This window comes from Mirounga leonina, unplaced genomic scaffold (assembly GCF_011800145.1).
Source record: "Mirounga leonina isolate KUSES-001 unplaced genomic scaffold, KU_Mleo_1.0 Mir_91, whole genome shotgun sequence".
Taxonomy (NCBI): Eukaryota; Metazoa; Chordata; class Mammalia; order Carnivora; family Phocidae; genus Mirounga; species Mirounga leonina.
Window position 1 is genome coordinate 17,725,733 of NW_023270839.1, and position 14,551 is coordinate 17,740,283.

The following is a 14,551-nucleotide window of genomic DNA, read 5'->3' on the forward strand; positions in this document are numbered from 1 at the left end:
AGGGGCCCGACTGTGCGATGGATCCTGGCTTATGGCAACCCCGAGCTGAGAGCCCACTCCTCGGCTCACTGATTGTAGCCAGCTTCCCCGCTCCAATGCCTGGGAGCTCTGCCACACTCAGGCACCCCTGGTCTTCCTGTGACCCTGAGGATCCTGAGACCACACTGCCCCAGCTAGGATTCCATCCCCACTTAGCAGCCTAAGTGACATCCCTCACCGGAGCAGATTTCTATAAGTTCCAATTTTGTGCTCCACTGCTATATCACTTGCCGGTAGCCTGTTGAGGGAGGCTCCCCGCCCCGTGGTCTACCCTCCCATATATTGCCTTGGATTCACTTCTCCGCACCGCCTACCTTGCAGAAAGTGGTCGCTTTTCTATTCGTAGAGTTGCAGCTATTTTCTTCAATCTCTGATTGAGTTCGCAGGTGTTCAGAATGATTTGATAGCTTTCTAGCTGAATTCCTGGGACGAGAGGAAATTAAGGTCTCCTACTCCTCTGCCATCTTGGACTCTCACATTCAGCTACACTCTTTCAAATGTTATTTTTAGGTCTTAAAGTTTTTTTGCTGAGTACTTATAGTTGAATTTTCATAACATAAATATGTATATTATGCACATCCAGTATATTTTGATACCTAATTGATTTCACTGTGGGGTTAAATTATTATATAATCCATAAATTCTTATAAAGTAGGCCAAATTTTTTTTGAACCATTAATGCCCTTATCATCCCAGTTAGTCACTGATTTTTATCTTGAATATGAGAATTTTCCAGAAGTATTAATTATAATGGAGTACTTTAAACTCAAAATTTCTCATGTTTTATAGCCCCATAGTGTAGCTTTTTCTTCCCTTTTTTCAGTCTTCCCCCAGAAAGTAATCCTGAAGTTACAGCTTTGCTATTAATCTCTTCATAGTTTTTAACTTCTTTTCTTTCTTTCTCACCTTTTCTAATGTTGTGTGTTTGTTACAGAAAAGGTTTTCTTCAAAAATGGATGGGATGTCTTCAGAGGCTAATGAAGAAAAGTAAGTTCATGTAGTATAGCTAAAAATGTTAAACTCTTTATCAGAGAAAGATACTTTTCTTTTGGGTAAGACCTATTGATAACTTCTGAAATCTTTTTCCATTCTGTTCCAGGGAAAAGAAGTAAATATTACAAAGTCATAGATCTCTTTGCCATACTTTGTGTATATATATCTAGAGTCAAAACTAAGAGGCACTTTAGAGACCACCTCCCATCCCTTCGATTTAAGGATGGGAAAATTGGGGTGCCTGGGTGGCTCAGTTGGTTAAGTGACTGCCTTCGGCTCAGGTCATGATCCTGGAGTCCCAGGATCGAGTCCCACATCAGGCTCCCTGCTCAGTAGGGAGCCTGCTTTTCCCTCTGACCCTCCCGCTTCTCATGCTCTCTCTTTATCACTCTGTCACTCTCTGAAGTAAATAAATAAAATCTTAAAAAAAAAAAAAGGATGGGAAAATTGGGGGAGCCTGGGTGGCTCAGTCGGTTGAGCGTCTGCCTTTGGCTCAGGTCATGATCCCAGGGTCCTGGAATCGAGCCCCACGTCAGGCTCCCTGCTCAGTGGGGAACTTGCTTCTCCCTCTACCTGCTGATCCCCCTGCTTGTGCTCTCTCTCTCTCTCTGTCAAATAAAACAGAAAATATTAAAAACATAAATAAGGATGGGAAAATTGAGGCCTAAGGAAATGGAAAGATTGGTCTAAAATTGGCATTACAAACTGTAATGGTGACCTATTCATAGTCTACAGAATTTTTCCCCCCTAAACAATGTTTTTAAATTTTGAATTAGTTGCTAAACTTTTCTCATGAAAAATCAAGTGTAGGGGCACCTGGGTGGCTCAGTCTGTTGAGCATCCAACTCTTGATTTCGGCTCAGGGCATGATCTCTGGGTCATGAGATCAAGCCCGGCGTGGAGCTCCATGCTTAGTGCAGAGTCTGCTTGAGATACTCTCTCTCCCTCTGCTCCTTCCGCTGCTTATGCAAGCTCTCTCTCTGTTTCTCTCTAAAATAAATAAAATCTTAAAAAAAAAAAGAAGAAGAAGAAGAAAGAAAAAGAAAAATTGAGTGTAGCAACACTGGGCTCATATTCTTGTGGTAACAGCTAACCTGATCAGAGTAATGACTGTGACCATTAGACCAACACCACCTATTTTCCTTGCATCTACTAAATGATCTGTTTGGCCTCCATAGGCATTTGAATTTTCCAAACCTGATTTAAAAATCACGCAGTAGTAAAAAAAAAAAAAAAAAAAAAAAATCACACAGTAGTAAAACCAGAGCTAGAGTCTCTTGATTTATGACCCATTTATCTTAAAATTGTACCTCTGTCAACATGGTACATTATGTTGTGCTGATTGTTTTGCAGGAGATATTCTTAGAGTATACAATATGTATTTTAAAACACTGACCTTCTAAATAGTGACTTTAATGTCTTATAAATTTTGCTAAGTAAAAGTGATGCCATGTGTTAAGTGAAAGTGATGGCCAGTTTAAAAGCATGTAAAAGATGCTGTGATGATGGCTTTTGGAAATTCAGTCTTTTACCAGTGTGTCTATAAATTTTTTTTCCTTTTTCAGTGACAATATGGACAGACCTGTTAGAAGACGACATTCCTCAGTAAGAAACATTAAGTTAATAATTGTTACCTTTGGGGCGCCTGGGTGGCTCAGTCGGTTAAGCGGCTGCCTTCGGCTCAGGTCATGATCCCAGGGTTCTGGGATCGAGTCCCACGTTGGGCTCCCTGCTCAGCAGAGAGCCTGCTTCTCCCTCTCCCTCTGCCTGCCACTCTGCCTACTTGTGCTCTTTCTCTATCTTCGTTAAATAAATAAATAAAAGTCTTAAAAATTAATAATAATAATTGTTACCTTTTATTGAATGATGACTATATGTCACAGTAATTTTGACTATAACATCACCATCCCACTCCCGCTGGCTCCTATTGCTCTCTGGATACTCAAATATTTACCTGGTTACACAATTCTGTAAATATACTAAAATTTGTATTTTATGAATTTCATGGTAATTTCATGAATTGTATGCCATGTAAATTATACTTTAATAAAGTTTAAGAATATCTTTAAATAGTGTAGTAATACACAAAAAATCCAACTCAAACTGATTTAGGCACAAAATTTATTGGATTTTGAAATTGAAAAATCCAAAGATAGGGATGACTTTTGGCACAACATAACTGACCAGGGGTTCCAATAATATCACCAATATTAGGATTTTCTCTCACTTTTCTACTCTGACTGCTTCCTCTGGGTAATCTCCATTTTCAGACGGGCCCTCTCCCCATGATTACTATAGTACCTCTAGCTCTCCCAACGTCCAGTTTAACTCCTAAATGAAGAGGTGTCTATTTCCTCAAGATAAAACAAAACAAAGGACTTAGGATTGAATCATATTGGTTCGACTGTCTTGTTATGGGTCAAGTCCTCCTTCCTGAACCACTCACTGTTGATGAGAGAATATTATTTGCATATTGTTCTAGACCAGGGCTACATGTTGTGCCCTAGGGTTGGGGTGGAGCTTCACCCAAACCACAGGGGATGAGAGAAGGCAAAATAATTGAGGAAGGTGGGCAGGGAGAAGGGAATAGATGCCAGATATTTAAACCAGCCACAAGCTACAGCACTGAAGAGTACGAATTTGAGGAGTTTTACAGGTTTTCACAAATTTTAACATCTCTACCTTTCTCCTATGGTGGAATTTGAACTGATTATTAATATTAATCCCAGATTTTCTTGAATAATTCTAATTCTTCTAGATTTTGAAGCCTCCAAGGAGTCCTCTTCAGGACCTCAGAGGTGGGAATGAAACAGTTCAGGTAAGTCTCTAATGCAAATGCTTTATAGATGACTATTTTCAGTGATAATTTTAATAGGAACTTTATTAGCTATATGAGGAGAGAACATCATAAATGATTTCTGGTTGAATGTGTACAAGTAAGCATCCAGGGGCTATCAGATTAAAATCCGAACTCTTGAGTACACTGGCACTCTTAATTTTTAAGTGCAGTTTACTTTTTCAGCCTTTCTTGCCACTCTCACACATGTATCTCACCATTGCTTACTATTCTGCAGACATGACACAAACTGTCAAGCCTGCAAGAATTTACATGAAATATCTCCTCTATTTAGATGATTAGTCCTTCATTCTTCTTTGTCCTCCCAACATTCTATTAAAAATTTTTTTTTGGAACATTCTGAAAAGTAGCAGGAATTTTATAGTGAATGCTCATATAATCATCGCTTAGATTCTTCAATTAATATTTTATCATACTTGCTTTATTGTAAGTCTATAGCCCTCATTATTTGGTAATTCCTATTTGTCCTTTAAGACACAACTTTGATATTGCTTCTCTCAGAAAATCATCCCTCAATACCTTCCATTATAATTGTTTGCTAATGTCCATTCTAAATTGAGAACTCCCTGAGGGTGGGAACTTTATCATGTGTTTTTTCAACTTATTGTGCCTGATATAGTTGAATTTCAGTACATTTTGTTGATTGATGAAATGCATATAGTTTTGGAGACCATATAATTCTGAATGCACACTCTATTCTGGCTTCCCTAATCTTTCTATTTCTCAAATGCATCAAGCTTTTTCCTGTTTCAAGGCCTCTGCACACATTCTACCTAGAATGCTTTCTCTCTACCCAACTCTTCATCTGACTAATTTTTAACTAATCCTTCAGGTCTCAAATATACTTCCTCAAAGAAATCTTCCTGATTCTTAGGCTAGATTAGTTTTGTTTTTTTTTAAACATAGTTTTCCTATATAACACTCATCACACTTTGAATTTTATATTTATATAGATCTTTTTGTTTTAATGTCTGTGTCACCATTAAAACAATAGAGTAAGGAATCATTTATTTCCTTTACCACTATTTTTCCATCAGCACAGGACCTTGTGTGTGTGTGTGTGTGTTTTAAAAATGTAATGAGGGGCGCCTGGGTGGCTCAGTTGGTTAAGCGTCTGCCTTCAGCCCAGGTCATGATCCCAGGGTCCTGGGATCGAGCTCCATATCGGGCTCCTTGTTCAGCAGGGAGCCTGCTTCTCCCTCTCCCACTCCCCCTGCTTGTGTTCCCTCTCTTGCTGTGTCTCTCTCTATCAAATAAATAAATGAAATATTAAAAAAAAAAAGAAAAGAAAAATGTAATGAATGCTGAATGAGTAAAGGACAGATTCATAGACTCAAATCTTTAAAACCAACAGGACCTCACCAGTAATCTTAAATCCAATTTCTTAGTTTTATAGAAGAAAAAAAAATGAGGTCCAAGGGGGTCAAATTTTTATCTAAGCCCACACAGCTAGTTAGTGGCAGACTTCACATCTGAGCTGTAATCTCCTAATTTCTAGCTCAGTGCTCTTTCCAATATAGCACAAAATTTTCAGCTTTTCTTTCTTTTTTTTATTTTTTAATTTATTTTAATTTATTACTATTTTTTAATTTAAAGATTTTTATTTATTTATTTGTCAGAGAGAGAGAGAGAGCACAAGCAGGGGGAGCAGCAGAGGGAGAGGGAGAAGCAGGCTCCTCACTGAGCAAGGAGCCCGATGTGGGACTCGATCCCAGGACCCTGGGATCATGACCTGAGCCGAAGGCAGATGCTTAATGACTGAGCCACCCAGGTGTCCCTTTTTTTTTTTTTTTTTAGTAAGAAGTATATTAGTCTCTGTTAGTTTCAGTATGTACTGTGGTAGTATTATTGTCCATATTAAGCTCGAGGCCACTTGTAGTGTCTGCTAGGGTGTTAACAGAGAGGATGAACATTCCTGATTCTTTCTTATAGTAAGACATGCTCAGGTATTAAGAATTAACATAGTAAAAGTCTCTGTAGATTTGTTTATTTCTCTGTCATTTGCTTTTTGTATTTGGTATTTATGTGAGTAAAAAGGTTTGCTCTTGTTAAAGAAGATGAGGGAAAATAAAAATAGCATTTTAGAATGAAAAGATGCTCAGCATCACTAATCATTAGAAAAATGCAAATCAAAGCCACAGTGGGATATTACCTCATATCCATTACAATGGCTACTGTAAAATAAAAACACAACAAAAAATAACAAGTGCTGGCTAAGATGTGGAATAATTGGAAACCTGGTACACTGTTGGTAGAAATGTAAAATGTTGTAGCCACTATGGAAAACAGTATGGTGGTTCCTCAAAACATTAAAATAAAATTGCCATATGATCCAGCAGTTCCACTTCTGGGTGTATACCCAAAAGAATTGAAAGCAGGGTGGAAGAGACTTACACCCCTGTCATAGCAACATTATTCACAGTAGGCAAAAGGTAGAAGCAAACCAGTGTCCATTGATAGATGAATGGATAAACAAAATGTGGTATCAATGGAATATTATTTGGCCTTAAAAAGGAAGTTCTGATACACACTACAACAAAGATGAACCTTAAGGACATTATGCTAGGTGAAATAAACCAATCACAAAAAGACAAATACGGAGCCCCTGGGTGGCTCAGTTGGTTAAGCATCTGACTCTTGGTTTCAGCTCAGGTCATGCTCTCAGGGTTGTGAGATTGAGCCCCACATCAGGTTCCACACTCAGCGTGGAGTCTGCTTGAGATTCTCTCTCTCCCTCTCCCTCTCCCCTTCCTCCTGCTCTCTCTCTCTCTCTAAAAAAAATAAATAAAAATCTGACAAAAAAAAGGGCAAATACTTTATGATTCTACTTATGAATTACCTAATCAAATTCATAGAGACCAAAAATAAAATGGTGGTGCTAGGAGATTGGATGGGGAAAGAGGACTTGTTTAATGGATATGGAGTTGCAGTTTTGCAGGATGAAAAGAGTTCAGAAATTGGTTTCACAACCATGTATACCTACTTAACACTACTGAATTGTACACTTAAAAATGGTTAAGATGTATTATGGTAAATGAAATTAGCTAATCACAGAAGGACAAATACTTCATGATTCCACTTATATAAGGTATCTAAAATGGTCAAAATCATAGAAGCAGAGAGCAGAACATTGGTTGCCAGGGCCATAGAGAAGGGCAAAATGGGGGTTGCTAACAACAGGTATGAAGTTTCAGTTATACAAGGTAAGTTCTAGAAATCTGCTACACAACATTGTGCCTATAGTTAACAGTATTGAATTATACACTTAAAAATTTGTTGAGGGAGTAGATCTAAAGTTAAGAGTTCTGACCACTTTTAAAATAAAAATTAAAAATTTTTTAAAGATTTATTTGAGAGAAGAGGGAAGTGGCAGAGGAAGAAGGAGAGAGAGAATCTCAAGAAGACTCCATGCTGAGCTCTGCAGAGCCCAACGCAGGGCTCACTCTCATGACCCTGAGATCATGACCTGAGCTGAAACCAGGAGTTGGATGCTTAACCGACTAAGCCATCCAGGCACCCCATAAATTAAATTTTAAAAACTGGTTAAGATGCTAAATTTTGTTATGTGTATTTTACCACAGTTAAATTTTTTTCTTAAATCCTAAAAATAGTATAATAAGTTTACCGTAACAGGCCACATATCACTTGCTTTGTCCCCAGTCTTTCTTCTTCTTCTTTTTTTTTTTAAGATGTTATTTATTTATTTATTTGAGCAGGGGAGAGAGAGAGAAAGCAGGGAGAGGGACAGAGGGAGAGGGAAAAGCAGATTCCCGCCTGAGCAGGGAGCCTGAAACGGGGCTTGATCCCAGGATTCTGGGATCATGACCTGAGCTAAAGGCAGACGCTTAATCTACTGAGCCACCCAGATGCCCCTTAATTTTTCTTAATAACAATCATTCATTTAAAAGGAGAGAGAAAAAGTAAGGAACAGTAATCAACTTTGTTAAATATATGTTTGTGTTGGTATGCTTATTACCATTCACATGGAAAATCATATTCATGGGCACCTGGGTGGTTCAGTCGTTAAGTGTCTGCCTTCAGCTCAGGTCATGATCTTGGGGTCCTGGGATCGAGCCCCATGTCGGGCCCCCTGCTCAGCGGGGAGCCTGCTTCTCCCTCTCCCACTCCCCCTGCTTGTGTTCCCTCTCTCCCTGTGTCTCTCCCTGTCAAATAAATAAATAATATCTTAAAAAAAAAAAAAAAGAAAATCATGTTTCTTAAGTGCATTGAGATATTTCAGAGAAATAAATAATTACCAAAATTAATAATATCACATTAACTCAGAATAAGACTTGGTCTCTGTCTGTAGTACTTTGGAGACCTAATTCATAGTAGTTTCAGTAAGAATCATACCATATAAGAAAACAATCAACAAAACTAAAAAGCAACCTATGGAATGAGAGAAGATATTTGCAAATGACATATCAGATAAAGGGCTAGTATCCAAAATCTATAAAGAACTTAGCAAATTCAACACCCAAAAAGAAGAAATCCCATCAAGAAATGGGCAAAAGACATGAACAGACATTTCTCCAGACACATGAAAATTGCTCAACATCACTCATCCTCAGGGAAATAAAAATCAAAACCACAATGAGATACCATCTCACACCAGTCAGAATGGCTAAAATTACCACTCAGGAAACAACAGATATTGGGGAGGATGTGGAGAAAGGGGAGCCCTTTACACTGTTGATGGGAATGCAAACTAGTACAGCTACTTTTGGAAAACGGTATGGAGATTCCTTAGAAAGTTAAAAATAGAACTACTCTCTATGACCCAGCAATTGCACTACTAGCTATTTATGCAAAGGATACAAAAATAGTGTTTCAAAGGAGCACATGTACCCCAATGTTTATAGCAGCAATGTTCACAATTGTGAAAATATGGAAAGAACACAAATGTCCATCAACAGTTGAATGGATAAAGAAGATGTGGTACACATGCACGCACAAACACACTGGAATATTAGTCATCAAAAAGAGTGAAATCTTGCCATTTGCAATGATGTGGGTGGAACTAGAGGGTATTATGCTAAGCAGAATAAGTCAGTCAGAGAAAGACAAATAACATATGATTTCACTCATGTGGAATTTAAGAAAACATGAACATAGGGAAAGAAAAATAAAATAAGGTAAAAACAGTAAGAGAGGCAAAGCATAAGAGTCTCTTAACTATAGAGAACAAACTGAGGGGAAGTGGGAGGGAATGGGGTAATTGGGTGAAGGGCATTAAGGAGCACTTGAGATAATGAGCACTGGGTGTTATATGCAACTGATAATAACTAAACTCTACTCTGAAACTAATAATACACTCTATGTTAACTAACTTAAAAAAGAAAAAAGAATCATACTATATATTCTCTGCCCTTAGGAATCTAATGCTTTGAGAAATAAGAAAAGCTCTCGTCGAGTCAGCTTTGCAGATACTATAAAGTAAGTTGGAAGGAGGAATGATTAAAATGTTACAGGTAATGATTTTTTGTGTATCAAACCAGGTATGTTGGTAATAACTGACTTGGATAATCTGGGTTTTAATTACATAAGCATTAGAGAATTATTATTAAAAAGTTGTTATTCAGCTTTATGCTTGAGAAACATTGAAAGCATCACCTCTAAAGTCAGAAAAAAAAACCAGCTATGTCTTAGCATGGTTAATTTAACATTGTATTGAAGGTGCTAATAAAAATAGAGGAAGTGGGACTGGGGAGAAAGATGGCGGAAGAGTAGGGGACCCTATTTCAACTGGTCCCAGGAATTGAGCTGGATATCTACCAGACCACTCTGAGTGCCCACGAAACCAGCCTGAGATGTAAGAAGATCTGGATCTCTACAAGCAGAATATTGCAGGCGGTTGGTTTTGAGGTACGAAGCGGGGAGCCGTGATTCCGCGGGCAGATATCAGAGGATAAACGGCAGCAAGAGGGTTCCTGGCCATGGGGATCCTACACCACCGGTAAGTGACAGCCTCACGTGCTGGGGACCGGGCACAGACTCACAGACAGGTAGTGGCGGGGAAAGGACTTTAGGGCAGCCCCCGGGGCAGAAACCCAGAGCGGCGGGGTCGCGTGTATGTGCCTGAACTGGGAGCAGCTGGCGGTTTTAGAAGCACAAAGGGCAGAGACGGGCCCTGACCTGGAGGCAGGACTAGGAGCGCTGTGGAGGGGCGCACAACCCAGGACGCTGCAGTTTATAGCAGCACGGAGAGAAATGGAGACGGTGTGGCCTGGAGAGCTCACAGAAGAACAGACTGCGATCTCTCTGCTCTGAGGCAGAGGGTTGGAAATGGTCTCGTCTGCTCTGACTCGCGGAAGAGACGTGGAAAGCCACCAGGGAAAGCCGCCAGAGAACAAAACCCCAAAGACTGATTCCCGCTGAGCCCATCCCCCACCACAGAGGGGCAGGGCAACTCCGCCCAAACAGGGTTGCCTGAGTAACAGCGCAGCAGGCCCCTCCCGCAGAAGACAGGCTGTGAAAACAAGAGGCCAGCAACCCTAAGGTCCCAAGAAAACAGGTGCATCTTGCTTGGGTTCTGGTCAATAATTTGGACTCTATACATTCCCTCAAACACCCATCAACAGAATGACTAGTAGGAGGAGCCCCCAAAATAGAAAAGACTCAGAGATTATGACTTATGCTGCAGATTTACAAATGGATGCAGATATAACCAAGATGTCGGAGATGGAATTCAGGCTAGCAATTGTGAAGACAATGGCTAGAATGGAGAAATCAATTAATGGCAACATAGTCTCTAAGGGCAGAAATGAAAGGTGAATTGGCAGAACTTAAAAATGCTATCAATGAGATCCAATCCAATCTAGGTAATTTAACAGCTAGGGTAACTGAGGCAGAAGAGCGAATAAGCGACCTGGAAGACAATATAATAGATAAAAAGGGAAAAGAGGAGGCCAGGGAGAAACAACTCAGAATCCATGAAAATAGAATCAGAGAAATAAGTGACACCATGAAGCGTTCCAATGTCAGAATAATTGGAATCCCGGGAGAGAGAGAGAGGACTAGAAGATGTATTTGAGCAAATCGTAGCTGAGAACTTCCCTAATCTGGGGAATGAAACAAACATTCGCATCCTAGAGGCAGAGAGGACCCCTCCCAAGATCAAGGAAAACAGGCTAACACCCCGGCCTGTAATAGTAAAACTTGCAAATCTTAGAACCAAGGAAACCATCTTAAGGGCAGTTAGGGGGAAGATATTCCTTATGTACAGAGGGAAGAACATCAGAATAACGTCAGACCTATCCACAGAGGCCTGGCAAGCCAGAAAGGCCTGGCAAGACATATTCAGGGTACTAAATGAGAAGAACATGCAGCCATGAATACTTTATCCGGCAAGGCTTTCATTTAGAATGGATGGAGAGATGCAGAGCTTCCACAACCAGCAGAAACTGAAAGAATATGTGACCACTAAGCCGGCCCTGCAAGAAATATTAAGGGGGGTTCTATAAAAGAAGAAAGACCCCAAGAGTGATCTACAACAGAAATTTACAGGGACATTTTATAAAAACAACGTCTTCACAGGCAACATGGTGACAATTAATTCATATCTTTCAATAATCACTCTCAATGTGAATGGCCTAAATGCTCCCATAAAATGGCACAGGATTGTAGATTGGATAAAAAGACAGGACCCATCCGTATGCTGTCTACAAGAGACTTATTTTGAACCTAAAGACACATCCAGACTGAAAGTGAAGGGATGGAGATCCATCTTCCATGCCAGCGGACCTCAAAAGAAAGCTGGGGTAGCAATTCTTATATCAGACAAATTAGATTTTAAACTAAAGTCTGTAATTAGAGACACAGAAGGACACTATATCATTCTTTTTTTTTTTAACTTTTTTTTTTTAAGATTTTATTTATTTATTTGACAGAGACAGAGATTGCGAGAGCAGGAACACAAGTAGCGGGAGTGGGAGAGGGAGAAGCAGGCTCTCTGCTGAGCAGGGAGCCCGATGTGGGACTCGATCCCAGGACCCTGGGATCATGACCTAAGCCGAAGGCAGACGCTTAACGACTGAGCCACCCAGGCGCCCGACACTATATCATTCTTAAAGGGTCTATCCAACAAGAAGATCTAACAATTGTAAATATCTATGCCCCCAACATGGGAGCAGCCATCTACATAGCCAACTGTTAACCAAAATAAAGAGTCATACTGATAACAATACATTAATTGTAGGAGACCTCAATACTCCACTCTCAGCAATGGACAGATCATCTAAGCAGAAAATCAACAGGGAAACAAGAGCTTTGAATGATACATTGGACCAGATGTACCTCATAGATATTTACAGAACATTCCACCCTAAAACAACAGAATACTCATTCTTCTCGAGCGCACATGGAACTTTCTCCAGAATAGACCACATACTGGGTCACAAATCAGGTCTCAACCGATACCAAAAGATTGAGATTATTCCCTGCATATTCTCAGACCACAGTGCTCTAAAACTGGAACTCAATCACAAGAAAAAATTTGGCAGAAATTCAAACACTTGGAAGCTAAAGACCACTCTGCTCAACAATGTTTGGGTCAACCAGGAAATCAAAGAAGAACTTAAACAATTCAATGGAAATCGATGAGGATGAAAACACATCGGTCCAAAACCTATGGGATACTGCAAAGGCGGTCCTAAGGGGGAAATACATAGCCATCCAAGCCTCACTGAAAAAAATAGAAAAATCCTGAATTCACCAATTAACTCTACGCCTTAAAGAACTAGAGAAAAAGCAACAAACGATGCCTAAGCCACGCATTAGAAGAGAAATAATTAAAATTAGAGCAGAAATGAATGGATTAGAAACCAGAAACACAGTAGATCAGATCAACGAAACTAGAAGTTGGTTCTTTGAAAGAATTAATAAGATCGATAAACCACTGGCCAGACTTATCCAAAAGAAAAGAGAAAGGACCTAAATTAATAAAATTATGAATGAAAGGGGAGAGATCATGACTAACACCAAAGAAATATAAACAATTATTAGAAATTATTATCAACAACTATATGCCAATAAACTGAGCAATCTGGATGAAATGGAGGCCTTCCTGGAAACCTATAAGCTGCCAAGACTGAAACAGGAAGAAATTGACAACCTGAATAGGCCAATAACCAGTAATGAGATTGAAGCAGTGATCAAAAACCTCCCAAAAAACAAGAGTCCAGGGCCTGATGGATTCCCTGGGGAATTCTACCAAACATTCAAAGAAGAAATAATACCTATTCTACTGAAGCTGTTTCAAAAAATAGAAACAGAAGGAAAACTTCCAAACTCATTCTATGAGGCCAACATTACCTTAATCCCCAAACCAGGCAAAGACCCCATCAAAAAGGAGAATTTCAGACCGATATCCCTGATGAATATGGATTCCAAAATCCTCAACAAAATCCTAGCTAATAGGATCCAACAATACATTAAAAGGATCATCCACCACGACCAAGTGGAATTTATCCCCGGGGTGCAAGGGTGGTTCAACATTCGCAAATCAATCAATGTGATAGAACACATTAATAAGAGGAGGGAGCAGAACCATATGGTCCTCTCAATTGATGCAGAAAAAGCATTTGACAAAATACAATATCCTTTCCTGATTAAAACTCTTCAGAGTATAGGGGCGCCTGGGTGGCTCAGTTGGTTAAACAACTGCCTTCGGCTCAGGTCATGATCCCGGAGTCCTGGGATCGAGTCCCACATCGGGCTCCCGGCTCAGCAGGGAGCCTGCTTCTCCCTCTGACCCTATCCCCTCTCATGCTGTTTCTCTCTCTCTCTCTCAAATAAATAAATAAATAAAATCTTAAAAAAAAAAAACAAAACTCTTCAGAGTATAGGGATAGAGGGAACATTCCTCAAGTTCATAAAATCCATCTATGAAAAACCCACAGCGAATATCATCCTCAATGGGGAAAAGCTGAGAGCCTTTCCCTTAAGATTAGGAACACGTCAAGGATGCCCACTCTCGCCACTATTTTTCAACATAGTAATAGAAGTCCTAGCAACAGCAATCAGACAACAAAAAGAAATAAAAGGTATTTAGATTGGCAAAGAAGAAGTCAAACTCTCTCTTTTCGCAGATGACATTGATACTTTTGTGGAAAACCCAAAAGACTCCACCCCCAAATTACTAGAACTCATCCAGCAATTCAGTAATGTGGCAGGATACAAAATCAATGCACAGAAATCAGTTGCTTTCTTATACACTAACAACGCAACTGTAGAAAGAGAAATTAGAGAAACGATTCCATTTACAATAGCACCAAAAACCATAAGATACCTTGGAATAAACCTAACCAAAGAGGTAAAGGATCTAACTCTAGGAACTACAAAACACTCATGAAAGAAATTGAAGAAGACACAAAAGATGGAAAAATATTCCATGCTTATGGATCGGAAGAATAAACATTGTTAAAATGTCTATGCTACCCAGAGCAATCTATACCTTCAATGCCATCCCGATCAAAATTCCAATGACATTTTTCAAAGTGCTGGAACAAACAATCCTAAAATTTGTATGGAATCAGAAAAGACCCCGCATCGCCAAGGAAATGTTGAAAAAGAAAAACAAACCTGGGGGCATCACATTGCCCGATTTCAAGCTATATTACAAAGCTGTGATCACCAAGACAGCATGGTACTGGCACAAAAACA

The 14,551-nt window shown here is 39.6% G+C and overlaps 1 protein-coding gene across 1 annotated transcript in view; it reads left to right on the top strand.

Moving 5' to 3' along the window:
* The first annotated feature begins 2,603 nt into the window (after positions 1-2,603).
* Positions 2,604-14,551, top strand: part of KNL1 (kinetochore scaffold 1) — a 53,248-nt gene continuing 41,300 nt past the window's right edge. The window contains exons 1-3 of the mRNA XM_034994043.1: positions 2,604-2,637; positions 3,791-3,850; positions 9,264-9,325. Of these exons, the coding sequence (XP_034849934.1) occupies positions 2,605-2,637; positions 3,791-3,850; positions 9,264-9,325 (155 nt within the window). The 5' untranslated portion in view covers position 2,604. The remainder of the gene's footprint in view (positions 2,638-3,790; positions 3,851-9,263; positions 9,326-14,551) is intronic.